The sequence below is a fragment of the Macaca nemestrina genome, chromosome 4, assembly GCF_043159975.1.
Source record: "Macaca nemestrina isolate mMacNem1 chromosome 4, mMacNem.hap1, whole genome shotgun sequence".
NCBI lineage: Eukaryota > Metazoa > Chordata > Mammalia > Primates > Cercopithecidae > Macaca > Macaca nemestrina.
The window spans coordinates 18,547,084-18,574,791 of record NC_092128.1 but is presented as its reverse complement, the minus strand read 5'-3'; the positions used below and the strand labels follow the sequence as shown (position 1 = coordinate 18,574,791).

Sequence of the window (27,708 nt, the reverse complement as noted above, 5' to 3'; positions counted from 1 at the left end):
AAAAAAAAAAAAGAAAAAAAAGTAACCATTACCGGAAAAAGACAACATTTGGACACTTAGCTTCATGACATTGACACCTAACAGGTTTTATTTCCCGATCACACATTTGGGGCGAATCTTGACCTACACTGGATTTCCACATTGTGCTGGTGGTTCTCACCCTGCAGCAATATTTGGCAGAGTCTCTTGTTCTCTTGCTCTGCTTGCCAGTGTTGAGTTTATCTCACCCAGAAGAGAGTATCCTGAAAATGGATATGTAACTGGAATTTTGGGTAAGATAAATATTTTCAAGGTTATCTGAAGACATCATAGAAGTAATATTCTTGGACAGTGAATACATTGCCCTGTATTTCAGTGCTTCCCAAACGTTGTGGACCCCAGCCTACAGTAAAAAAGACATTTCAGGCCGGGCACGGTGGCCTACACCTGTTATCCAGCACTTTGAGAGGCTGACGTGGGAGGATTGCTTGATCCCAGGAGTTCAAGACCAGTCTGGGTAACAAAGTGAGGCCCTGGCTCTGAAAAAAATGAAAAAAAAAATAGCTGGGCATGATGGTGCACACCTATAGTCCCAGAAACACAGGAGGCTGAGGCAGGAAGATTGCTTGAGCCCAGGAGGTTGAGGCTGCAGTGAGCCATGATGGTGCCACTGCACTTCAACCTGGGTGACAGAGTGAGACCCTGTCTCAAAGAAAAACATTTTTTTTTTACATCACCCAATACAATATGCACGTGTACAACTGACCCAAACATTTTGCAAAACATTAGTCACTGTTACTACACAAGATACATTCTGAAATTATTTCCTAATCCCTGCTTGTGAAAAAGCTGGTTGCAACCCACAAAGATTGATTTCATGACTCATTTATAGGTCTCAGCCCACAGTTTGGAAACAGGACACCAATGTCGACATTTTATCAAACCAGATGTCTCTGTTTCAATTTTACTTATTGTGTCTTTAATGCCATTTAACTGCCTACATATCACATCCTATGTAGTGGAGAAAATCTGGTCCCTGTGATAGACAATGAGAGACAGTTACTGTTCTAGACTCTGTGGAAAAAAATAGTAAGGAAAATTCACCTCAGCTTCATGCTTCTACCGCCAGCGTCTGGGACTGATAAACTGGAGGGTTTCTGCACGGTAACCTTTGCTCTATGGTAGAATTTTTGAGAGAGTGAGGCAGACTTTTTTTTTCAGCTCTTTCTTCCCATATACCTTCAAAGTTCTTTTAGTTTTAATTTTTGTTTCCTTCTTTTTGCATCATCTCCTTTCTCTGACTCCTCACAAAGAGATATTCAGATCGACAAAACAAAGACTTAAATTACTTACAATCTGGCCAGGCACGGTGGTTCATGCCTTGTAATCCCAGCACTTTGGGAAGCCAAGGCAGGAGGATCACTTGAGCCCAGGAGTTTTTCTTTTTTTCTTTTTTCTTTTTTTTTTTTTTTTTTTGAGACGGAGTCTCACTCTGTCACCCAGGCTGGAGTGCAGTGGCGCGACCTTGGCTCCTGCAACCTCCACCTCCCAGGCTCAAGCGATTCTCTTGCCAGAGTAGCTGGGATTATAGGCACACCACCACACCCGGCTAATTTTTGTATTTTTAGTAGAGATGGGGTTTTGCCATGTTGGCCAGGCTGGTCTCGAACTCCTGACCTCAGGTGATCTGCCCACCTCAGCCTCCCAAAGTGCTGTGATTACAGGCATGAGCCACCACGCCTGGTCAAACCAGGAGTTTCAAACCACCATGGGCAACATAGGGTGACCCCATCTCTAAAAAAAAATAAATAATAAGCGGGCATGGTGGTGTATGACTGTAGTCCCAGCTACTTGGGAGGCTGAAGTGGGAGGCTTCCTTGAGCCTGGGATGTTATGGCTGCAGTGAACCATGATCACGCCTCTGCACTCCAGCCTGGGCCACAGAGCAAGACCCTGTCTCTAAAAAATATGCATATATATAATAAAATAAATTACTTAAGGTCTATATCCTCCTTTAGTTGATACTCTCTCAGCTAACAACCCCCAGGCCAGCTGTAGTCCCAGATATTCGGGAGGCTGAGGCAGGAGGATTATTGAGCCCAGGAGGTTGAGGCTGCAGTGAGCCATGATGGTGCCACTGCACTTCAGCCTGGGTGACAGAGTGAGACCTTGTCTCAAAAAAAAAATTTTTTTTTACATCACCCAGTACAATATGCACATGTACAACTGACCCAAACATTTTGCAAAACAGTCACTGTTACTACATGAGATACATTCTGAAATTTTTTCCTAACAAGGGACAGCAGGACAAATTGAGAGCAAAGGATGCAAGAACACACAAGAGAAGGTAAGTAGAAGAAAGGAGCAGGGGCAGCATCGTATGGGCCAGCGCTGGTTGAATTCGCTGGCTATTCCTTCCCGTGAGGGCTTTCTGCTAGGCTGGCAAAGGCTGGTGAGAAAGCCGGCTCTGCGCTCTGCCCTGTGCTGGCCACTTTCACCTGGTGCTTTGTACCCTGCGGCAGCCCTGGGCTCAGGGCAGGTGGGAGGGATTGTACTTTCCTTTCACTTTCTCAGGACGCCAAACCTGACACCTGGGGCCAGAACTACACTTCCCACCAAGCAGCGAGGCAGGAGGAAGAAGGGGGCACTGAGGGCTGAAAAGGAAAACCAGAAGAAAGAGAAAACATTACCTGCTGACCAGCAGAGGTGAGAGAGCCGGACAGGTAAGTGACAGGTGAACCAGGAAGGCAAAGGTTGCGGGATGCCGGCGGGAGGACATCATCGGGGTGGACCCTGCCTGTGTCTCCCGGCAAGGCTTGTAAGCTAAATGAAAGGGGGCTTTTGTGGAAACCCTGAGGACTCCGGAGGGTGAGGGGAGACATGGAAGTAAAGTCTCAGCTCAAGTTACAGTGATAAGACCAAGACACCGGAAGTGGAATGGCTGTCTTTAGTTGAAAAGTCAGACAGGAAAAAAGTGGTTTGCTTGTGTCTGTTGTCTGCTGGATCATCTACCCATATTGATTTCAGAGAGGTCCAAGAGAGGTATGGGATCCTTCTTCATCGCCTTAAAGCCCTGGGTTTTTGCATGCAGATTGGACACTTGAGTGCATTTTACCTTGTGTGATGAGACAGACTGTCCTTGTCTATGACTTTAGAGAAAACCAGGGTAAAACAGAGAAGAAGGATGTCACAAGGCAGGGGCAATTTGCAGCACATCAGATGTGATCATTAAGTGGGATCAGGTTTCAGTTACTTTTAGAGCTATTGGATGAGGAGTCCGAACACACTCTCATGAAGAACAGTTAAAGAAGATGGAGATATTCTCCTCGGGGGGATATTCTTGCTGCTTCAAATATCTGATGGGCTGTCATGTGGAACAGGAATGTGATGTGTCTTGGCAGAGTAAGGATAGCACTGAGCTAGACAGATGGAAACCTCATGGAGGGAGGTGTCAATCCCACAGAAGTGAGAACTGCCCGGTGTAAAATGGAAATTTTTCAGGAGGTAGTCAGTTCCTTGTGATCAGAGATATTGAAGCATAGGTGGACATTTAAGCCAGGGATGCTGATGGTGGGAGTAAAGTTTCAGGTAGGTGACTTGGTCAATTGGTGTTTTCCAAGCCTGGCTCGTCATCAGAATCACCTGGGGAAGAGACAGCATGAGAGAGAGGAGGGGAGGGGAGGGGAGAGAGAGAGGTTTTTAGTTTTGTGTTTTTGTTTGTTTGTTTGTTTGTGTTTTGAAATGGAGTTTCGCTCTTGTTGCCCAGGCTGGACTGCCATGGTGCGATCTTGGCTCACTGCAACCTCTGCCCTCTGGGTTCAAGCCATTCTCCTGCCTTAGCCTCCCCTGTAGCTGGGATTACAGGTGCATGCCACCACACCCGGCTAATTTTTTGTATTTTTAGTAGAGATTGGGTTTCACCATGTTGGCCAGGCTGATCTTGAACTCCTGACCTCAAGTGATCCACCTGCCTCAGCCTCCCAAATTGCTGGGATTACAGGTGTGAGCCACTGCACCTGGCCTATTTCTTATGATTTTAATAAAGATGGGCTGGGGGTTGGGGGGGCGGTGGGGAGTCTCATTATGTTGACCAGACTACTTTCAACCTCCTGGTATCAAGTGATCCTTCCGCCTCAGCCTCCCAAAGTGCTGGGATTACAGGCATGAGCGACTGCGCCTGGCACAGTAAACGTATTTTAAAGTTAAAAACACAAAACACAAAACCTGGCCTGGTGCAGTTTTGAGATCATACCACTGCACTCCAACCTGAGTGACAGAGCAAGACTCTGTCTCAAAAAAAAAAAAAAAAGAATACTAAGAAATAATTTTTAAAAGAACAAGGTAAAATTAGTTTAGCAAGTCTGGGATGAGCTCCAAAAATATATTTTTTTCAATGATATTCCCAGATAATTCTGACCATCAGTTAGTTTGTGAAACACTGTCATTAGAAACCTTTATTTTCCAACCAGACACTGTGGCTCATGCCTGTAATCTCATCACTTTGGGAGGCTGAGGTGGGCAGATCGCCTGAGGTCAGATGACTGGAGTTTATAACCAGCCTGCTCAACATCGTGAAACCCCGTATCGACTAAAAATGCAAAAATTAGCTGGGCCCGGTGGCAGGCGCCTGTAATCCCAGCTACTTGGGAGGTTGAGGCAAGAGAATCGCTTGAATCAGGGAGGCCGAGGTTGCAGTGAGCCAAGATCACACCATTGCACTCCAGTCTGGGCAAGAAGAATGAAACTCTGTCTCAAAAAAAAAAAAAAAGAAGGAAATATATATTTTTCAATGATACTCGCAGATAATTCTGATAATCAGTTAGTTTGTGAAACACTGTCATTAGAAACCTTAATTTTCCGGCAGTGCGTGGTGGCTCAGGCCTGTAATCCCGGCACTTTGGGAGGCTGAGGTGGGTAAATCACTTGAGGTCAGGCATTCGAGACCAGCCTGACCAACATGGTGAAACCCTGTCTCTACTAAAAATACAAAAATCAGCTGGGTGTGGTGGTGCAGGTCTATAGTCCCAGCTACTCGGGAGGCTGAGGCAGGAGAATCATTTGAACTGGAAGGCAGAGGTCGCAGTGGGCTGAGATCATGCCATTTCACTCCAGCCTGGGCGACAGAGCAAGACTCTGTCTCAAAAAAAAGGAAAAAGAAAAAAAAAAACCTTTGGTAAAACATGCCATAACCAGCCTTTGGTAAAATATGCCATAACAATATAGCCATGATTTTAATTTTGAATATTCTCAAAATCCTAATTCCCTGGTTGAAAAAATTAGGCTCCAAACAAGACAAAAAGGCCATGTCACTCTTCTCCAAGTTGACTTACCAATCACCGCTTATCAGTCCTTGTTGCTGGCTGCCTGGATGGTCAGCATTTTTGTTTTTGGTTTGTTTTTTGAGATGGAGTTTCACTCTTGTTGCCCAGGCTGGAGTGCAATGGCGTGATCTCAGCTCACTGCAACCTCTGTCTCCTGGGTTCAAGGGATTTTCCTGCCTCAGCCTCCCAAGTAGCTAGAATTACAGGCATGAGCCACCACACCCAGGCGGTTTAATATTTTTAGTAAAGACGGGGTTTCTCCATGTTGGTCAGGCTTGTCTCGAACTCCCAACCTCAGGTGATCCATCCACCTCAGCCTCCCAAAGCGCTGGGATTACAGGCATGAGCCACCGTGCCTGGCCTGGATGGTCAGCCTTATAGCAGTTGGGAGTCTTTCTCCCCAGGTAAAATTGACACTGGTGGAATGTCCAATGGCAGGTGAGTCACTGCTGTAGGCATTTCCTCAGCCATCCTCCTGCTTTCCAGGCACTCTGATGGAGCATGTGGCACCTCATCTCTAGGCCTAGGATATATCACTGCTTTTATCTGATGGTGTTGACCGTCCACTGGACCCACCAGAGAATGGCAGTAGAAACTATTCCAAGAGCACCCCTAAAGTAAGATCAACACATGTAAGGCAGATGTCCGCTTATGGGGACAACTCCTCTATGCCTAACTAGCATGATTAGCATCATCCTCTCACAAGGATGTAGTGCTGTGAAGGTAATGACCTCCCTCCGTCTTGTCTTGTACTGGATCCCCAGTTCCTGGTGCTGAATTCCATCCTTTCTACCTAGCTCTGTTCTAGGTGGCAAGAACCATGCACTTCTCCGGCTCAGCCAGGGCAGCAGATGAGAACTTTGACTATCTGTTCAAGATTATCCTCATTGGGGATTCCAATGTGGGGAAGACGTGTGTGGTGCAGCATTTCAAGTCTGGAGTCTACACGGAGACACAGCAGAACACGATTGGAGTGGACTTTACCGTGCGCTCCCTTGATATTGATGGCAAGAAAGTGAAGGTCAGAGGGCACTGGGACGGGACTGATTCCACCTTTTTTGTTGTTTTTTTTTTTTTTGAGACAGAGTCTTGCTCTATTGCCCAGGCTGGAGTGCAGTGGTGCAATCTTGGCTCACTGCAAGCTCTACCTCCCAGGTTCACGCCATTCTCCTGTCTCAGCCTCCCAAGTAGCTGGGAGTACAGGTGCCCAACACCACGCCTGGCTAATTTTTTTTTTTTTTTTTTTGATATTTTTAGTAGAGACAGGGTTTCACCGTGTTAGCCAGGATGGTCTGGATCTCCTGACCTCGTGATCTGCCCGCCTTGGCCTTCCAAAGTGCTGGGATTATAGGTGTGAGCCACCGCGCCCAACCAGTTCCACCTTTTTTAGCCAGAATTCCCAACAACAAAGCACATGTCTGAGCGATAAAATATTTCAATACAAAACATGAAATCATACAAATAGTGGAAGAAAACATGAGAGTATTTATTTTTCTCATCATGGAATGGGAAAATCAGGCTTTAAATGAGACATGAATCCAGAAGCCAATAAAAAAAATATTGCTGAATCTAACTATGAAGCTCAAATTTATACATTTCTCTGACTATATAAAGGTCAAATTGGCTTTTATTATTTTTTTTTTGGCGGGGGGAGGGGATAGACAGGGCTTTTTGTTTTTGTTTTTTTGAGGCAGAGTCTCACTCCATCACCCAGGCTGGAGTCCAGGAGCGCAATTTCAGCTCACTGCAATCTCTGCCTCCTGGGCTCAAGCAATTCTCATGCCTCAGCATTCCAAGTAGCTGGATTTACAGGTGCACACCACCACGCCTGGCTAAGTTTTGTATTTTTAGTAGAGATAGGGTTTCACTATGCTGGCCAGACTGGTCTCAAGGTCCTGACCTCAAGTGATCCACCTGCCTCTACCTCCCAAAGTGCTGGGATTACAGGTGTGAGCTACCACACCCAGCCTGAGACAGGGTCTTGTTCTGTCACCCAGGCTACAGTCCAGTGGCATGATCACAGCTCACTCCAGCCTCCATCTCCCTGGCTCAAGTGATCCTCTCACCTCAGCCTCCTGAATAGCTGGGACCACAGGTGCACCCCACCATGCCCAACTCATTTTTTAAATTTGTTGTAGAGACGAGATTTTCCTGTGTTGCCCAGGCCAGTCTCAAACTCCAGGGCTCAAATCCTCCCACTTCACCCTCCCAAAGTGCTGGGATTACAGGCATGAGCCACCATGCCTGGCCTTAAAAGGTCAAATGTTCTAGCGGCCAGGCAAGGTGGCTCACACTTGTAATCCTAGCACTTTGGGAGGCTGAGGCAGATGGATCACTTGAGGTCAGGAGTTCAAGACCAGCCTGGCCAACATGTTGAAACCCTGTCTCTACTAAAAATACAAAAATTAGCCAGGCGTGGTGGCTGGCGCCTATAGTCCCAGCTACTCAGGAGGCTGAGGCACAAGAATGTCTCAAACCTGGGAGGCAGAGGTTACAGTGAGCCGAGATCATACCATTGCACTCCAGCCTAGGCGACAGAGTCTCAAAAAAAAAAGAGGTCAAATTTTCTATGTACTCAAAAATGCCATAAACTGCCAGGCACGGTGGCTCATGCCTGTAATCCCAGCACTTTTGGAGGCTGAGGCAGGAAGATTACCCAAGGTCAGGAGTTCAAGACCAGCCTGGCCAACGTGGTGAAAACCTGTCTGTACTAAAAATACAAAAAATTAACTGGGCGTGGTGGCACACGCCTGTAAGCCCAGCTGCTCGGGAGGCTTGAGGCATGAAAATTACTTGAACCCAGGAGACAGAGGTTGCAGTGAGCCAACATCACACCATTGCACTCCAGCCTGGGAGTTAGCAAGACTCTGTCTCAAAAAGATAAAATAATAAATAAAAATTTTAAAAATTTAAAAATACCTCAAAGAAATCAACAGAAAGGGCTAGATGAAGCAAGTAACAAAATCTCATTAATTATTAAATCTGGATGATAGGTGTATGAGGGGTTTTTTAAATTTTTTTTGAGACAGGGTCTCACTCTGTTGCCCAGATGGAGGGCAGTGGCGCATGATCTCAGCTCACTACAGCCTCAACCTCCTGTGCTCAAGGGATCCTCCTGCGTCAGTCTCCCAAGTAGCTGGGACTACAGGCATGCGCCGCCATGCCCAGCTAATTTTTGTATGATTCGTAGAGATGGGGTTTCACCATATTGCCAGACTGGTCTCAAACTCCTGAGCTTAAGCAATCCGCCACCTCAGCCTCCCAAAGTGCTGGGATCATAGGCATGAGCCACTGCACCCAGCCTCATTTTTCTATTATCTCTAGCTTTGGTGTATGGTTTGCAAACTTTCTCTAAAAAATAAATTTTATATAAATAGTGTGAGAATATGAAGAAATTGTTACCCTCAGACACTGTGAGAGGCTGTGTGAATTGGTGCTGCTGCTTGGGTGGCTAATTTGGGAGGCATTATTGTGAGGACATTCCAGACATGAACAGCTTGAGTGTTCCTTTTTTTTTTTTTTTTTTTTGAGACGGAGTCTCGCTATGTCGCCCAGGCTGGAGTGCAGTGGCCGGATCTCAGCTCACTGCAAGCTCCGCCTCCCGGGTTTACGCTATTCTCCTGCCTCAGCCTCCCGAATAGCTGGGACTACAGGCGCCAGCCACCTCGCCCGGCTAGTTTTTTGTATTTTTTAGTAGAGACGGGGTTTCACCGTGTTAGCCAGGATGGTCTCGATCTCCTGACCTCGTGATCCACCCGTCTCGGCCTCCCAAAGTGCTGGGATTACAGGCTTGAGCCACCGCGCCCGGCTAGTGTTCCTTTAAAATCAAAACAGTTCGGCCAATATTATCACCTTTGCCGGTGTTCAGATCCATGCGCAGGCTCAAAAGATGAGTCCCCAAATCTGGACCACGTGATGAATCAGGTGAAAAGGCAAAGAACACAAGACCCCAGGATAAAATAGGTCCGCCTCTCGGACAGCAGCATCCCTTCAATCAGGGCTGTCCAAGCTTCTGGTTTCCCTGGGCCATGTTGGAAGAAGAATTATCTTGGACCACACACAAATTACACTAACACTAATGATACCTGATGAGCTAAAAAAAAAAAAAAAAAATTGCAAAAAGATCTCATAATATTTTAAGAAAGTTTAAAAATTTGTGTTGGGCCACATTCCAAGCTGTCCTGGGCCAAATGTGTCCCGCGGGTTGCAGAATGGACAAGTTTGTCTTAGATGGTAGTTCCCCAGCCAAGGAGGATACCCAAGTCATCCAGTGAAAAATTGAAAGAATAGATTCCTGCATCCTACTCCAGATCTACTGGGTCTGAATATCTAGAAGTGAGACCCAGAAAACTGTGTTTTTAAGACGATGTAGGTGAAGGAGTTCCCATTACCTGTGGGAACCCCTGATTTGGACTCCCCTTCCTGTCCTTCTCCAGATGCAGGTGTGGGACACAGCTGGCCAGGAGCGCTTTCGCACCATCACCCAAAGCTACTACCGCAGTGCCCACGCGGCCATCATCGCCTATGACCTCACCCGGCGGTCCACGTTTGAGTCCGTCCCTCACTGGATTCATGAGATAGAGAAGTATGGAGCTGCAAATTTGGTCATTATGCTGATTGGTATGGCATTTTTGAAGTTTTTAACTTTGGTTTACTCTCCTCTGAGGATGCTCAGCTTTCTGCGTGTTTCTGATGGCAGTGGAAAATGAAATCTTAAATGTGCAAGTGATGGATAGGGCCCCAGAAAGTGCCTTTAAACTGGATCCCACCATGCCCAGTCCCTTTTTTTTTTTTAATTTTTGTAAAGATGGGGTTTTGCCTTGCTGCCCAGGCTGGTCTTGAACTCCCAGGCTCAAGTGATCCTCCTGCCTGGCCCTCCCAAAGTGCTGGGATTACGGCATGAGCCACTGTGCCTGCCCCTTTGTTTTTATTTTTGACAATCTCTACTGCAGAGTGAACAGGTGAATTTTGTTTTTTACTTGTTTATGGGAATCTAGTAGGTATATATATATTTATTGGGTACAAGTGGGTTTGTTTGTTTGTTTGTTTTTGAGACGGAGTCTTGCTCTGTCACCCAGTCTCGAGTGCAGTGGCGCGATCTCAGCTCATTGCAAGCTCCGCCTCCCAGGTTCATGCCATTCTCCTGCCTCAGCCTCCCGAGTAGCTGGGACTACAGGTGCCTGCCACCACGCCCGGCTAATTTTTTTGTACTTTTAGTAGAGATGGGGTTTCACCATGTTAGCCAGGATGGTCTCGATCTCCTGACCTTGTGATCCCCCCACCTCAGCCTCCCAAAGTGCTGGGATTACAGGCTTGAGCCACCACTCCCGGCCACAAGTGGATTTTTAAAAAGAAAAAAGAAGAGTCAATTTATAAGTGTTTACCAATAATGTACATTAAAATACATAAACGGCCGGGCGCGGTGGCTCAAGCCTGTAATCCCAGCACTTTGGGAGGCCGAGACGGGCGGATCATGAGGTCAGGAGATCGAGACCATCCTGGCTAACACGGTGAAACCCCGTCTCTACTAAAAAATACAAAAAACTAGCCAGGCGAAGTGGCGGGTGCCTGTAGTCCCAGCTACTTGGGAGGCTGAGGCAGGAGAATGGCATGAACCCGAGAGGAGGAGCTTGCAGTGAGCTGAGATCCGGCCACTGCACTCCAGTCTGGGTGACAGAGCAAGACTCCATCTCAAAAAAAAAAAAAAAAAAAAAACATAAACTAGGTGGGGCGCGGTGGCTCATGCCTGTAATCCCAGCACTTTGGAGGGCAAGGCAGGTAAATTGCTTGAGCCCAGGAGATCGAGACCAGCCTGAGCAACATAGCAAAACCTCATCTCTACAAAAAATTAAAAAAATTAGCTGAGTGTGGTGGTGTGCACCTGCAGTCCCAGCTACTCAGGAGGCTGAGGAGGGAGGATTGCTTGAGCCCAGCAGGCAGAGGTTGCAGTGAGCTGATTATACCATTGCACTCCGTATGGGTATCCAGTTTTCCCAGCACCATCTATTGAAGAGACTGTCCTTTCTCCAACATGTGTTCTTAGCACCTTTGTTGAAAGTGACTTTATTGTAGATATATGGATTTATTTCTGGATTCTGTATTCTGTTCCATTGGTCTATGTGTCTGTTTTTATCAGTACCACACTGTTTTGGTTACTATAGTTCTATAGTATAATTTGAAGTCAGGCAATGTGATTTCTCGAGGTTGGTTCTTTTTGCTCAGGATATCTTTGGCTATTCTGAGTCTTTCATGGTTCCATATAAATTTTAGGATAATCTTTTCTATTTCTGTGATGAATGTCTTTGGGCCAGGGGTGGTGGTTCATGCCTGTAATCCCAGCACTTTGGGAAGCTGAGGCAGGAGGATAGCTTGAGACCATCCTGGTCAACATAGTGAGACCTCATCTCTACAAAAACTAAAACAAAATAAAATAGTGAGATGTGGTGGGAGGTTGGGGTGGGGGGATCACTTGAGCCCAGGAATTTGAGGCTGCAGGGAGCTGTGATCACACCACTGCACTCCAGCCTGGGTGAGAAAGTAAAACCTGGTCTCTTAAAAAAATAAATAAATAAATAATAAAAGGAAACAGTTATGTCGTAGTAGAGCAAAGATGGGAGAGCTGTGCCATGGCATACAAAGGGCCAGAGTGGACAGGCAGGTGCAGCCCATGCCCTCCAGGGGCAGAAGGAAACTCAGCAATAGTGACTCCTAGAGAAGGGCAGAATAGCACGCATCTCACTTGGGAATGAAGCAGTTCTAAGCTACATGCGGTTTCCCCAGGAATGTGGACCAGATCTACCTTTTTATTAAGGTCATGCATCTCCAGGACACAATGGAGGCAGTTCTTCCTCTGGGCTGAAGGGAAAGCTGTCCAACCTCAGGTGCCTCCCTCTGTGCTACCTTCTCTCTTTTTGAGGCGGAGTCTTGCTCTGTTGCCCAGGCTGGAGTACAGTGGCGTGACCTTGACTCACTGCAATCTCTGCCTCTCAGGTTCAAGCAATTCTCCTGCCTCAGCCTCCCGAGTAGCTGGGATTACAGGCTCCCACCACCACCCTCAGCTAATGTTTGTATTTTTAGTAGAGACAGGATTTCACCATGTTGGCCAGGCTGGTCTGGAACTCCTGACCTCAGGTGATCCACCCACCTCGGCCTCCCAAAGTGCTGGGATTACAGGCATGAGCCACCACACCTGGCCCCACTGTGCTATCTTTGAAGGCAGCTCCCTGTCTCCAGCCCACAAGCCCCCAGCTGCCTCTCCCCCAGCCAGCTCCATCTTTAACTAGTCGCCCTGTGAAACAGATGCATCAGAGAAGGGTGACAGATGCCAGGATGTCGCAGGATTTCCAGGAGTCTCAGAATGTTTTCTTGGTATTTTTACCCTAGTCTGTCTTTCATAACAACCATCTCTGCCTCACTTCTTCCTCGGTTCTAGAAATACCCCCAAAGATGACCTGGAGTGTTGCAATCTCCCAGTTGATAAGGTGTCCCTGTCAGAGGGCTGACACAGGGGCCTTCCTGTTTTCTGTATGTGGCCTCCCCGCCTGAATCCAGAAAAATTTATGTCATCCCTCACAGAAGTGTCCCTGCACATATTGCCTCATACAGGTGCTTCTTTCTGTCTCAGAAGTTTATCCCCAGCTCCTTGAAGCCACTTCATCAGCACAGGAATGACCCCGGTGTCAGTGGTTGATTGCATGTTGATTTGTACAGCTCTTCCTCCTCTAGCTGGCCACAGGGGGCCCGGCTCCTCCTAATGGCCCCATGTAAAACCCTCAAAGGCCCCCATTTCCCTTAGAATAATGCACATATTCCTGAACATGGTTCATAAGGTACTTCAGATCCCAGCCCTGCTTTCTTCTGGGCATGGCTGGCTTCCCATCTTTCTCCCATCCCCACTCCATCGCAGCAAGGGCTTTAGGAGGTGACCTCATTTTTTATTTATTTATTTATTTTTTAAAATTTTTTTTTTTGAGATAGGGTCTTGCTCTGTTGCCCAGGCTGGAGTGCAGTGGTGCAGTCTCGGCTCACTGCAACCTCTGCCACCAGCGTTCAAGTGATTCTCTTGCCTCAGCCTCCCAAGCAGCTGGGATTACAGGCACCTGCCACCATGCCTGGGTAATTTTTATATTTTTAATAGAGACAGAGTTTCACTGTGCTGGACAGACTGGTCTCAAACTCCTAACCTCAAGTGATCCATCCGCCTCGGCCTCCCAAAGTGCTGGGATTATAGTGAGCCGACCATTTTTTATAGGTTATCCTGGATGCTCTGTCTCATAACTTTCTTCAGCATCTGATAGTTGTCCCTCTAAGGATCTTAGCCAAACCTTCTGCTTAAAGTCCTGTTATATTTACAGGTCCACAGTCACTCAACAAAAACCCTCAGCAGGGTTTTTTTCAAATATTTCAGAGTTCAGAATTTGTCAGATTTTAGAAAAGTGTACTCTGTGTTACATAACACCCTCAGCAGGGTCTGGGCCAATGCCCCATGGCCAAATACATTACTATTTATGCAGTCAAATGTATAAATAGTCATACAGAACAGATTGAATAAAATCTTCAAGGCCGGGCGCAGTGGCTCACGCCTATAATCCCAGCACTTTGGGAGGCCGAGGTGGGCGGATCACTTGAGGTCAGGAGTTTGAGACCAGCCTGGCCAACATGGTGAAACCCTGTCTCTATTAAAAATACAAAAAAAATCAGCCAGGCATGGTGGTGAGTGCCTGTAGTCCGAGCTACTTGGGAGGCTGAGGCATGAGAATCGCTTGAACCCAAGAGGCGGAGGTTGCAGTGAGCCAAGAGCATGCCACTGCACTCCAGCCTGGGTGACAGAGCGAGATTCTGTCTCAAACAAATAAATAAATAAATAAATAAAGAGTTGACTCAGTGGTATATGCTGTAGTCTCAGCTACTCCAGAGGCTGAGGTGGGCACATCACTTGAGGCTAGGAGTTCAAGGCTGAAGTGAACTATTATTGAGCCACTGTGCTCCAGCCTAGGTAACAGATGGAGACCCTATCTCTAAAAAAAAATAATAATAAAACAAAAAAAGTCAAAATGCACAGATGGCGCAGGATGCAGGGAGTAGATCAGATTCCTGGCTGCAGAGGTTCCTTTTCCCACCACATCCCTTCCTCCACCAGGGGCTCTCATTCCTTTCTTCTAGAAGCAGAGCTCAGCCCTGAGCTTCAGGCTCACCAGCTAAAAACACGCGCATGCTTCTCCTGAAGGTGCGCGCTATACGAGCTTCCTGTGGCTGCTGTAACCAGCTGCCACAAGCTGGGGGCTAAAAACAGCAGATGTGTTCTCCCACTGTTCTGGAGGCTACAAGTCTGAAATCGGTCCTGCGGGGCTGAAATGGAGGTGTTAGCAGGGCCGTGCCCCTCTGGAAGCTCTAGGGAAGACTCGGTCCCTCACCTCCTCTGGCTTCTGGTGCAATCTTTGGCTTTGTGTGCCTCTGCCTTCACATCACCTTCTCCTCCCTGTATGGGATCAAGGCTCCTTCTGCCTCCGCCTTGTAAGGACACTTGCGGTTGCATTCAGGGCCTGCCCAGCTAATCCAGAATAATCCCCCCATCTCAAGATCCTCAAATTAATCACACCTGCAAAGACCCTGTTAGCATTGACAGCTGCCTGAGGCTAGAGCCTGGTCTCCATGGGACCCCTTTCCCAGCCTACTATAGCACTCAAATGTGCTAATGTCTGCTGAAAACGGTCTTGGATTGAAACTTCTTTGGGGATCATTATGATCTAAGTCCAGCTTTGACACTGAGCAGGTTGATGACAGCGACTATGGGAAAGGATTTTCAAAATCGTTTTTGTTGGGATATATTAAGTATATAAAGAAAAGTACACATTGATTTATCTCAAAGGGAACAGCTGAGCAAACACCAGCTGGGTCAAGACAGAGAATATTGGCCGGGCGTGGTGGCTCATGCCTGTAGTCCTAGCACTTTGGGGGACCGAGGCGGGCAGATTGCCTGAGCTCAGGAGTTCGAAACCAGCCTGGGCAACACAGTGAAACCCTGTCTCTACTAAAATACAAAAAAGAAAAGAAAATTAGCCAGGCATAGCGGCGTGCACCCGTAATCCCAGCTACTTGGGAGGCTGAGGCAGGAGAATTGCTTGCACCTGGGAGGCGGACGGTGTGATGAGCCAAGATTGCACCACTGCACTCCAGCCTGGGTGACAGAGACTCAGTCTCTTAAAAAAAAAAAAAAAAGACAGAGAATATTGACTGCTTGTGGGCTCACACCTGTAACCCCAACACTTTGGGAGGCAGAGATGGGAGGATCTCTTGAGCCCAGGAGTTTGAGATCAGCCTGAGCAACACAGGAGACCTGATCTCTATAAAAAATTGCAAATTAGCTGCGCATGATGGCATGTGCCTGTAGTCCCAGCTATGAGGGAGCCTGAATTGGGAGGACTGCTTTAGCCCAGGAGGTAGCGTCTGCAGTGAGCTGTGATCACGCCACTGCACTCCAGCCTGGGTGACACAGTGAGACCCTGTCTCAGAAAAAAAAAAAAAAAAAAGAATATTGCCAGCCCACTCTCCACCCCCACCAGCTTTCACTTCATTACTCCCTACTCCCTGTGCCCCAAAGGCAAGTGCTTTTATGATAAATACTTCTTTGCTTTTTTCTTTTTTAATCATTTTAATACCTAAGCCCACATCCCTAAATACTGCAGTTTTGTTTTGTTTTGCTTTTTTTTTTTTTTTTTTTTTTTTGAGATGGAGTTTCACTCCATTGTCCAGGCTGGAGTGCAGTGCCATGATCTCGGCTCACTGCAAACTCCGCCTCCCAGGTTCAAGCGATTCTCATGCCTCAGACTCCCAAGTAGCTGGGATTACAGGCAGGTGCCACCATGCCCAGCTGATTTTTGTATTTTTAGTACATACAGGTTTTACTATGTTGGCCAGGCTGGTCTTGAACTCCCAACCTCAAGTGATCCACCCATCTCAGCCTCCCAAAGTGCTGGGATTACAGGCATGATCCACCATGCCTCATCTTGTTTTGCTATTGTTTTATACGTTATATATAAACAAAATCATACCTTTTTGCCTAAGTTTCTTTCCCTCGATATTGTTTATGAGTTTCATCCATTGTTGCATGTGGCTGTAATCTATTCTTTTGTATAATTTGTATACTATTCCTTTGCAAGAACACCCTACAGAGTATTTCTGTGTTCTGTTGGCAATGGACATTTGAGTTGTTTCTAGTTTGGGGCAACTAGGAAAATAATGCTGCTCTGAGCATTCTGGTACATGTTTATTGATGCCGATGGGCACACGGCTCTGTTGGGTAATACCCAGAAGCAAAATTGCATGGTCATGCCGCTCTAGATAATCTCAAACCACTTGCAGAGTGGTCATTCTAGTCTGTACTCCCATCAGCAGCATGCGCGGGTTCCAGTTGTTCTACATCCTCACCAACATTTGGTGCTGTTAGTTCTTTTACTTCCATGCATCCTGAGAAGTGTGTCATGAGATCACTAGTGTTCTTCATTTGCACTTCCCTGTCTATTAATGAGACTGAACACCTTTCAGATGTGTGTTAGCTATTTGGATATCCTCTGTTGTGAAATACTTTTCAAGTCCAAGTCCCATTTTTCTGTTTGTTATCTTTTTCTTGTTAATTCCTCAGAGTAGCTTATATCTTCTGAAAATGAGTCTGTGTCAGTGTGGGTCCTCCAGGAAGCAGATGTTGGGACAGGATGAGATAGACATGCAAGAGATATATTGGGAGAAACAGCAGTGAGGGATAAAGAAGAAGGAGCAGGGCTGGGCACGGTGGCTCATGCCTGTAATCCCCTTGGGAGGAGCACTTTGGGAGGCCGAGGCAGGTGGATCACCTGAGGTCAGGAGTTCGAGACCAGCCTGTCTCGATGGTGAAACCTCGTCTCTACTAAAAATACAAAAAATAGCTGGGCGTGGTGGTGGGCCACTGTAATCCCAGCTGCTCAGGAGGCTGAGGCAGGAGAATCGCTTGAACCCAGGAGGCAGAGGTTGTGTGAGCTGAGATCGTACCCTTGCACTCCAGCCTGGGGGCAACAGAGCGAGACTCCATCTCAAAAAACAAACAAAAAAAAGAAGGAGCAGAAGGAGGCAGGGAGTCTTCTATGAGATGTAGACCTGCCCCTGGGAAGGAGAGAACGGAGGAAGGACAACTTTGTAGGTAGAAAGAGTCTTAGACTAAGCACAACTCGAAGAAAGTTTATTTTTCAGGCAATGGGGTGCTCAAAAGCCAAGGTTGCCTGATAGAGGAATCGAATCCTGCATCTTGCAGCATGGTTGTGCATGAGTGCCTGCACGGTACGGGGGATGGGGTGCTATCCCCCCAGGGCACTGCACTAGTCCTGCTGGGCTCTGTCACCTGCATTCCCTGCACTAGGCTCTCTTGAAGGAGGCCCCAGCCCTTGTCAGTTACATGTGTTGCAAACATCATCTTCCACCCTGTGGAGTCACCTTTCCCTCTCTCTTCTTAAAAATACCTGAAGGAAGGAACATTTTGGTTTTTTTATGTTTTATTTTTTATAGATAGGGTCCAACTCTGTCACCCAGGCTGGAGTGCAATAGTGCCATCCTAGCTTACTGCAGCTTCGAACTCCTGGGCTGAAGCAATCCTCCTGCCTCAATCTTCCAAGTAGCTGGGACGACAGGCGCATTCCACCATGTCCAGTTAGGTTTTGTTTTTGTTTTTGTTTTTGTTTGAGACAGAGTCTCGAACTGTGACCCAGATATACTGTGACCCACTGTGTATAGTGGCCCAATCTTGTCTCACTGCAACCTCCACCTCCTGGGTTCAAGTGAGTCTCATGCCTCAGCCTCCCAAGTAGCTGGGATTACAGGCATGTGCCATTACACCCAGCTAATTTTTGTATTATGAGTAAAGATGGGGTTTCACCATGTTGGCCAAGCTGGTCTCAAACTCCGGTCTCAAACTCCTGGCCTCAAGTAATCCACCGGCCTCAGGCTCCCAAAGTGCTGAGATTAGAGATGTGAGGCACCACGCCCAGCCCCAGCTAGTTTTTTTTATGTTTTGTAGAGATAGGGCCTTGCTGTATTGCCCAGGCTGGTCTTGAATTCCTGGGCTCAAGTGATCCTCTTGCCTCAGCTTCCCAAACCACTGGGATTACAGGCATGAACTACTATACCCAGCCTTTTCCTCTCTTGGTGGTGTATTTTGGTGAACAGACACTCTTAATTTTAATATATTTCAATCTATTGATCTTTTCTTTAATAACGATTACTTCCTGTGTCCTATTTAGGAAACTTTTTCTTAATTGAAATCATCAGGATTATATTACCTTTTAAAGTTTAATCGATTAATTATTATCATTACTCTGCCTTTACATTTAGATCTGTGATCTACGTGTAATTGATTTTTTGTGTATGGTGAAAGGTATGGGTCAAAACTTTTTCATATAAAGATCTAATTGTCTTGGTACAGTTTACTAAAAAGGCAACCTTGGCCAGGCACAGTGGTTATTGCCTGTAATCCCAACACTTTGGGAGGCCGAGATGGGCTGATCACCTGACGTCAGGAGTTCAAGACCAGCCTGGCCAACATGGTAAAACTCCATCTCTACTAGAAAAATACAAAAATTAGCTGGGCGTTGTGGTGGGTGCCTGTAATCCCAGCTACTTGGGAGGCGGAGGCAGGAGAATCACTTGAACCCAGGAGGTGGAGGTTGCAGTGAGCCGACATCGTGCCACTGCACTCCAGCCTGGGCAACAGAGTGAGACTCTGTCTCAAAAAAAAAAAAAAAAAAAAAAAGGGCAACCTTTTCCACTGCTCTGTGGCACCATCTTTTTGTAGAGTACACATCATTTATACATGAGTTTGCTTCTGAGCTGTTTTTCCTCTCCATTGATCTTATTCATTCATGCTCTTGGGAGTGAAAATATCTTCAATATTACAATGGTTTATGACCCTCCAAAAGGCCATACACAGTACATCTGTGGTATTAAATTTTCATAGGCCAAGATCACTCCACTGAACTCCAGTCTGTGCAACAAAGTAAGACCCTGTCACTCACATACACACACACACACAAATTTGCCATGTGTGGTGGTGTGTGCCTGTAGTCCTAGCTATTTGAGAGGCTGATTGCTTGAGCCCAGAACATTAACGTTGCAGTGACCTATGACCATGCTACTGTACTCCAGCCCAGGTGACAGGACAAGACCCTGTCTCAAAAAAAAATGAATAAAGGCCAGGCACAGTGGCTCACGCCTGTAATCCCAACACTTTGGGAGGCTGAGGTGGATGGAACACTTGAGGTCAGGAGTTCAAGACCAGCCTGGCAAACATGGTGAAACCCTGTCTTTCCAAAAAATACAAAAATTAGCCAGGCATGGGGGTGCACACCTGTAATCCCAGTTACTCGAGAGGCTGAGGCAGGAGAATCGCTTGAATCTGGGAGGTGGAGGTTGCAGTGAGCCAAGATCGCACCACTGCACTCCATCCTGGGCGACAGAGCAAGGCTGTGCTCAAATTAATAAATAAATAAGGTGGATGGTTAAACAAATGTTGGTCCTTGGCTGGGTGTGGTGGCTCATGCCTGTAATCCCAACATGTAGGGAGGCCAAGGTGGGCAGATCAGCTGAGGTCAGGAGTTCAGGCCAGCCTTGAAACCCCGTCTCTACTAAAAATACAAAAATTAGCTGGGCATGGTGGCGCACTCCTGGAGTCCCAGCTACTCAAGAGATGGAGGCAGGAGAATCCAGCCTGGGCAACAGAGAGACTATGTTTGAAAAAACAAAAAACAAAAAACCACAAATGTTGGTCCATGCATACTATTGAATACTACTCAGCAGTGAAAACCATTAGTGGTATGCAGAAAACAAACTACTGATTTATACAACAACTTGAATGGATCTCAAAGGAATTATGCTGAGTGAAAAAAAAGATAATCTCAGGCCGGGCGCGGTGGCTCAAGCCTGTAATCCCAGCACTTTGGGAGGCCGAGACGGGCGGATCACGAGGTCAGGAGATCGAGACCACCCTGGCTAACACAGTGAAACCCCGTCTCTACTAAAAATACAAAAACTTAGCCGGGCGAGGTGGCAGGCGCCTGTAGTCCCAGCTACTCGGGAGGCTGAGGCAGGAGAATGGCGTGAACCCGGGAGGCGGAGCTTGCAGTGAGCTGAGATCCGGCCACTGCACTCCAGCCTGGGTGACAGAGCGAGACTCCGTCTCAAAAAAAAAAAAAGAAAAAAAGAAAAAAAGATAATCTCAAAAGGTTACGTATATGAATCCATTTATATAATATTCTAGAACTAGAAGAGATTGGTGGTTAGCAGGGGCGGAGGACCGGGGGTGGTGAGAGTTATAAAGGAATAACATGAAAGACAGCTTTGTGAGAATGGAGCTGTTCAATGCTTTGACTGTGGTGGTGATTAAAGGAATCTACGCATGTGATCAAATTGTGTATAATTATAAACATACACACAAATAAGTGTGTGGGACATTGATTCATTTCATAACAAGAAGTCTTTTTATTTTTTATTTTTTAGAAAGAATTTTGTTCTTGTTGCCCAGGCTGGAGCGCAGTGGCACGATCTTAGTTCACTGCAACCTCCGCCTCCCAGGTTCAAGTGATTCTCCTGCCTCAGCCTCCTGAGTAGCTGGGATTACAGGCGCCCGGCACCACACCCAGCTAATTTTTTGTATTTTTAGTAGAGACAGGGTTTTTACCATGTTGGCCAGGCTGGTCTCGAATTCCTGACCTCAGGTGATCCACCCACCTTGGCCTCCCATAGTGCAGGGATTACAGGTGTGAGCCACCGCGCCTGGCCAAGAAATTTTTTTTTTTTTTTTTTTTGAGATGGCATTTCACTGTTGTCGCCCAGGCTGCAGTGCAATGGTACGATATCAGCTCACTGCAACCTCTGCCTCCTGGGTTCAGGTGATTCTCCTGCTTCAGCCTCCCAAGTAGCTGGGACTACAGGCATCCACCACCACACCCAGCTAATTTTGTATTTTTTTTTTTTTTTTGAGACGGAGTCTCGCTCTGTCGCCCAGGCTGGAGTGCAGTGGCCGGATCTCAGCTCACTGCAAGCTCCGCCTCCCAGGTTCATGCCATTCTCCTGACTCAGCCTCCCGAATAGCTGGGACTACAGGCGCCTGCCACCTCGCCCGGCTAGTTTTTTTGTATTTTTTTAGTAGAGACAGGGTTTCACCATGTTAGCCAGGATGGTCTCGATCTTCTGACCTCGTGATCCGCCCGTCTTAGCCTCCCAAAGTGCTGGGATTACAGGCTTGAGCCACCGCGCCTGGCCTAATTTTGTATTTTTAGTAGAGATGGGGTTTCGCCATGTTGGTCAGGCTGGTCTTGAACTTCTGACCTCAGGTGATCCACCTGCCTCGGCTTCCCAAAGTGCAGGGATTACAGGCATGAGCCATCAAGCCTGGCCTCGTGACAAGAAATCTGATTAAAGTCTGTGGATAGCACCCATGTCAATTTCCTGATATTGATAATGTGCTATAGTTATACAAGATATTACCATTGGGGGAAACTGGGTGAAGAGTAAACTGGACCCCCCCTTTCTCTCTCTCTCTCTCTCTCTCTATGTATATATATGTATAGAGATGAAGGGGTGGCCTGCCCCTCCACACCTGTGGGTGTTTCTCGTTAGGTGGAACGAGAGACTTGAGAAAAGAAATGAGACACACAGACAAGGTATAGAGAAAGAGAAAGTGGGCCCAGGGGACCAGCGCTCAGCTTACAGAGGACCCACGACGGCACCGGTCTCTGAGTTCCCTTAGTATTTATTGATAATTATCTTTACCATCTTAAAGATAAGGGAGTGGCAGGACAATAGGATCATTGTAGGGAGGAAATCGGCAGTAAGACATATGAACAAAAATCTCTGTGACATGAATAAGTTTAAAGGAAAATGCTGTGCCTTGAGATGCATATGCAAACATCTCCATAAACCTTTTAGCAGCATTGTTTCAGCCTATCACATGGGGAGAAACCTTGGACAATACCTAGCTTTCCTAGGCAGAGGTCCCTGCAACCTTTGGCCCTGTACGTGTCCCTGGATAGTTGAAATTAAGAGAATGGTGATGACTTTTAACCAGCAAGCTGCCTTCAGGCACTTGTTTAACAAAGACACATCCTGCACAGCCCAAAATCCATTAAACATTGAGTCACCGCAGCACATGTCTCTTGCAAGGACAAGGTTGGGGGTAGGGTCACAGATTAACAGCATCTCAAATACAGAACAAAATGGAGTCTCTTATGTCTACTTCTTTCTATATAGACACAGTAACAGGCTGATCTCTCTTTCTTTTCCCCACATAGATATGTGTGTATATATGTATATATGTGTAGATATGTGTGTGTATATATACGTGAGTATATATACATATGTGTGTATATATGTGTGTATATATACACGTGTCTATAATATATACATATATAATGACTTCCCATATATCTATAATTGTTTCAAAATAAAAGGCTTAAACATGTTTTATAGAAGAAGGGGGAAGTAGGGGAAAAAAATCTCTACAGAGGCTCCTGTGGGGACAGTAATGAAAACCAGGTTGAGTAACACTAGTCTAGCTTGTCTTAATTACTACAGTTTTGTAATAAATCTTGATGTCTGGTAGAACAAATCCTGTGGGAAAGTAATTTTATCTTTAGATTCCTGCCTCAGGGAAACCAAGGCAAACTTTTTTTTTTTTTTTTTTTTTTTTTTTGAGACGGAGTCTCGCTGTGTCTCCCAGGCTGGAGTGCAGTGGCGCGATCTCGGCTCACTGCAAGCTCCGCCCCCTGGGTTCACGCCATTCTCCCGACTCAGCCTCCCAAGTAGCTGGGACTACAGGCGCCCGCTACCACGCCCGGCTAATTTTTTTTTTTGTATTTTTAGTAGAGACGGGGTTTCACCGTGTTAGCCAGGATAGTCTCGATCTCCTGACTTCGTGATCCACCCGCCTCGGCCTCCCAAAGTGCTGGGATTACAGGCTTGAGCCACCGCGCCCGGCCTATGGCAAACTTTTATTGTATGTAAATTATAGCTTTCTCAGAAAGTCCTTTAGGCCAGGCGTGGTGGCTCATGCCTATAATCCCAGGCACTTTGGGAGGCCAAGGCGGGCAGATCACTGGATGCCAGGAGTTCAAGACCAGCCTGGCCAACATGGTGAAACCCTGTCTCTACTGAAAATACAAAAATTAGCCAGGCATGGTAGCACTGGCCTATAATCCCAGCTACTCGGGAGTCTGAGGCACAAGAATAGTTTGAACCTGGGAGGCAAAGGTAGCAGTGAGCCGAGACAGCACCACTGCACTCCAGCCTGAGTGACAGAGACTCCATCTCAAAACAAAAGTCTTCCATTATGCACCTCCAATCCAGCAAATCCCGATCACAGTCTACTCAGCTAAATGAGCCCCGTCTCACACAACATCCAACACTCTGCTGTTTGAGGGGGGAAAAAAAGAGAGTAAAAAGAGGAGCAAGGGCTGGGTGCGGTGGCTCACACCTGTAATCCCAGCACTTTGGGAGGCCAAGGCAGGCGATCACCTGAGGTCAGGAGTTTGAGACCAGCCTGGCCAATATGGCGAAACCCCATCTCTACTAAAAATACAAAACTAGCCGGGCATGGTGGCAGGTGCCTGTAATTCCAGCTGCTTGGGAGGCTGAGGCAGGGGAATCGCTTGAACCCAGGAGATGGAGGTTGCAGTGAGCCAAGATTCCGCCATTGCACTCCAGCCTGGGCGACAAATTGTGCATAATTATACACAATTTGATCACATGCATAGATTCCTTTAATCACCACCACAGTCAAATTGCACTCCAGCCTGGGCGACAGCCTACACTCCACCTTGAGACAAGAGTGAAACTCCATCTCAAAAAAACAAAAGAGGCCGGGCGCGGTGGCTCAAGCCTGTAATCCCAGCACTTTGGGAGGCCGAGGCGGGTGGATCATGAGGTCAGGAGATCGAGACTATCCTGGCTAACATGGTGAAACCCCGTCTCTACTAAAAATACAAAAAACTAGCCGGGCGTGGTGGCGGGCGCCTGTAGTCTCAGCTACTTGGGAGGCTGAGGCGGGAGAATGGCGTGAACCCGGGAGGCGGAGCTTGCAGTGAGCCGAGATCACGCCACTGCACTCCAGCCTGGGAGACACAGTGAGACTCCGTCTCAAAAAAAAAAAAAAAAAAAAAAAAAACAAAAGAAACAAACAAACAAAAAAGTGTGCCCTCAATTACCATTTGTGAATGAATGCATGCATGCCTATTGAAGAACTAAAATGTTATTTGTAAAGTTCATCTTGAAAGAAACCAGATTAAGTTATTCAATGGAATATCTGCTTATCTTTTTCCTTCCAGGAAATAAATGTGACCTCTGGGAAAAGCGGCACGTCCTGTTTGAAGATGCCTGCACACTGGCTGAGAAGTACGGCCTCCTGGCCGTTTTGGAGACATCGGCCAAGGAATCCAAGAACATAGACGAACTCTTCGTGCTCATGGCCAAGGAGCTGATCGCCCGCAACAGCCTGCACCTATATGGGGAGAGTGCCCTGAACAGCCTCCCACTGGACTCCAGCCCCGTTCTTATGGCCCAGGGTCCAAGTGAAAAGACCCACTGCACTTGCTAAGATGTTTGCAAAGCCAGTCACACCCACCAAAGAGGCAGCCTCTGAAACTAAAGGTAGCCAGGATACCGTAGTGTTGCCCCAGTGGCACTTTAGACCCCAGCGTGGACTTGCCGCTCACCCCTAATCCTCCCAGTCTGGATGGGTCACGCTTCTCCCTTGACTCACACCACAGGTCGTAGCTGCTGACTCTCAGGAAAACCAGCACCATTGTTTTCACTGACTCTTGACTCCGGAGAAAGCAGGACTTCAGGCCAGGAGAGGGAGGACGAATTGTACTCTTCTCCCCTTTCACTTTTCTGTCTCCCCAACGCTTCTGCTGCCTTCTACCGAATTTTGTTTCTTGCTTGAAGAAGAGCGTAGTGAAGGAGAGGAGGGAGGCAAAACAGCAAGAGAGAGAAGAGGCTGTTTGGAACATTCTGGAGCAGTTTGAAACAGCTCAGGCAGGGAGAATGGAACAAAAGCCCGCAATTAGAAACCAGAATGCTGCTATCATTTTGTTCCTGACATTCACACCTCAGGTCTTCACTTTGGGGAGCAAAGCCTTTTAGCAGAAATACCAGAAGTACCATCTTGCCAAATGGTCAGGAACTGTCTGATGGAGATGGAACTGGAATTCACTCTATTCTAGCAGGGCTGCCTTGGCCACCCACCTGGGATAGGGGAGACACCTGCAATGTTTTTTCTTTCTTTCTTTTCTTTTCTTTTCTTTTTTTTTTTTTTTTTGAGACAGGGTCATACTCTGTCACCCAGGCTGGAGTACAGTGGTGGGATCTTGGCTCACTGCAACCTCCGCATCCTGGGTTCAAGAGATTCTCCCACTTCAGTCTCCCAAGTGGCTGGGACTACAGGCACACGCCACCACACCTGGCTAATTTTTGTACTTGTTGTAGAGACGAGGTTTCACCATGTTGCTCGGGCTGATCTTGAACTCCTGAGCTCAAGTGATCTGCCCACATTAGCTTCCCAAAGTGCTGGGATTATAGGCATGAGCCACCACGCCTGATCTTCTTCTTCTTTTTTTTTTTTCTTTTGAGACTGAGTCTCACTCTGTCACCCAGGCTGGAATGCAGTGGTGCGATCTCGGCTCACTGCAACCTCAACCTCCACCTACTGGGTTCAAGTGAGTCTCCTGCCTCAGCCTCCCAAGTAGCTGGGACTATAGGCGCCCACCACCACGCCCAGGTAATTTTTTTTGTATTTTTAGTAGAGACTGGGTTTCACCATGTTGGCCAGGCTGGTCTTGAACTCCTGACCTCGTGATCCACCCATCTTGGCCTCCCAAAGTGCTGGGATTATGGACATGAGCCACCATGCCCGGCCTTTTTTTTTTTTTTTTTTTTGAGACGGAGTTTCACTCTTGTTGCCCAGGCTGGAGTGCAATGATGCGATCTTGGCTCACTGCAACCTCCCCCTTCCAGATTCAAGCGATTCTCCTGCCTCAACTCCCTAGTATCTGGGATTACAGGCGCCCGCCACCACGCCTAGCTAATTTTTGTATTTTTAGTAGAGATGGGGTTTCACCATGTTAGCCAGGCTGGTCTCGAACTCCTGACCTCGTGATCTGCCCGTCTCGGCCTCCCAAAGTGCTGGGACTACAGGCGTGAACCGCTGCACCCAGTCTTTTTTCTTTTTTCTTTTTTAATTGTAGAAATGAAGTCTTGCTGTGTTGCCCAGGCTGGTCTCCAATTCCTGAGCTCACAGGATTCTCCCACCTCAGCCTCCCAAAAAGCTGGGATTACAGGCGTCAGCCACCATGCCTGACCCAATTTCTTTCTAGAACCCCAAATCATCTGCCAGATCAGAAGTCATTTTTGAATTAAAATTAAATTGGTTCATAGATGAATATCAAGCCAGCGTTGTACTGCCCCTTCTGTAAGATGTGGCCAGAGAGCAGCTGGTGCCTTCTGGAATGGAGTAACCCTGGATTTCAGAACTAAACATGTAAGAGGAGGCTGGAAGGCACCAGGCGCCCCTCGTTTCCAGGACTGTGTTAGGGGACATCAGGGTAGGCAGCAGGAGCAGGCCAGGGAGCCCTTCCAGGGTCCCAGGGAGCTGTGCACACTCACCTGGGGCTTCCGGAGGACAAACACCACTTATGACTGCAGCTGCCATTTACTGAGCTGCTTCTTGTGGCCAGAAGTTGTGTGAGGTCTGTGGGAAGTGAATGGTCCCCTTGGTTTGTGATGCCAGTGGAGGGGAAAGAGGTACCAGCTGCGTTCTGCTGCTCCTCTTTTTTTTTTTTTTTTTTTGAGATGGAATCTCACTCTGTCACCCAGGCTGGAATGCAATGGCACGATCTCAGCTCACTGCAACCTTCACCTCCCAGGTTCAAGTGATTCTCCTGCCTCAGCCTCCTGAGTAGCTGGGATTACAGGGGTATACCACCACACCTGGCTAATTTTTGTATTTTTAGTAGAGACAGGGTTTCACCATGTTGGTCAGGCTGGTCTTGAACTCCTGACCTCAGGTGATCCACCCGCCTCAGCCTCCCAAAGTGCTGGAATTACAGGCTTGAGCCACTGCGCCCAGCCTGCTACTCTTAACATCCTTGGACTTTCTCTCATCCAGCATCCTCTCATCCAGCAGTAGCTCTCAGTTCCCCCTTTCCCTGCTCCACTCTTTTTTTTTTTTTTTTGAGACAGTGTCTTGCTCTGTTGCCCAAGTTGGAGTGCAGTGGCGTGATCTTGGCTCACTGCAAGCTCTGCCTCCCAGGTTCAAGCGATTCTCCTGCCTCAGCCTCCAGAGTAGCTGGGACTATAGGCGTGTGCCACCACACCCGGCTAATTTTTTGTATTTTTA

At 47.2% G+C, this 27,708-nt stretch overlaps 1 protein-coding gene and 1 long non-coding RNA gene across 2 annotated transcripts; one reads left to right on the top strand and one right to left on the bottom strand.

Annotated features, from left to right (window-relative positions):
- Positions 1 to 90: 90 nt before the first annotated feature.
- LOC105471282 (uncharacterized) lies at positions 91 to 2,936 on the bottom strand. Its single transcript, XR_981055.3, has 3 exons — positions 2,670 to 2,936; positions 1,084 to 1,155; positions 91 to 242 (listed from the first exon to the last, which is right to left on the bottom strand). It is a non-coding gene; the product is annotated as an uncharacterized lncRNA (long non-coding RNA).
- LOC105471283 (RAB19, member RAS oncogene family) lies at positions 2,238 to 26,758 on the top strand. The gene is made up of 5 exons (XM_011723668.2): positions 2,238 to 2,326; positions 2,554 to 2,702; positions 6,098 to 6,321; positions 9,737 to 9,920; positions 24,641 to 26,758. Exons 3-5 carry the CDS (start codon positions 6,121 to 6,123, stop codon positions 24,907 to 24,909), a joined length of 654 nt encoding a protein of 217 aa, XP_011721970.1. The 5' UTR covers positions 2,238 to 2,326; positions 2,554 to 2,702; positions 6,098 to 6,120; the 3' UTR covers positions 24,910 to 26,758.
- The last annotated feature ends 950 nt before the right edge of the window (positions 26,759 to 27,708 follow it).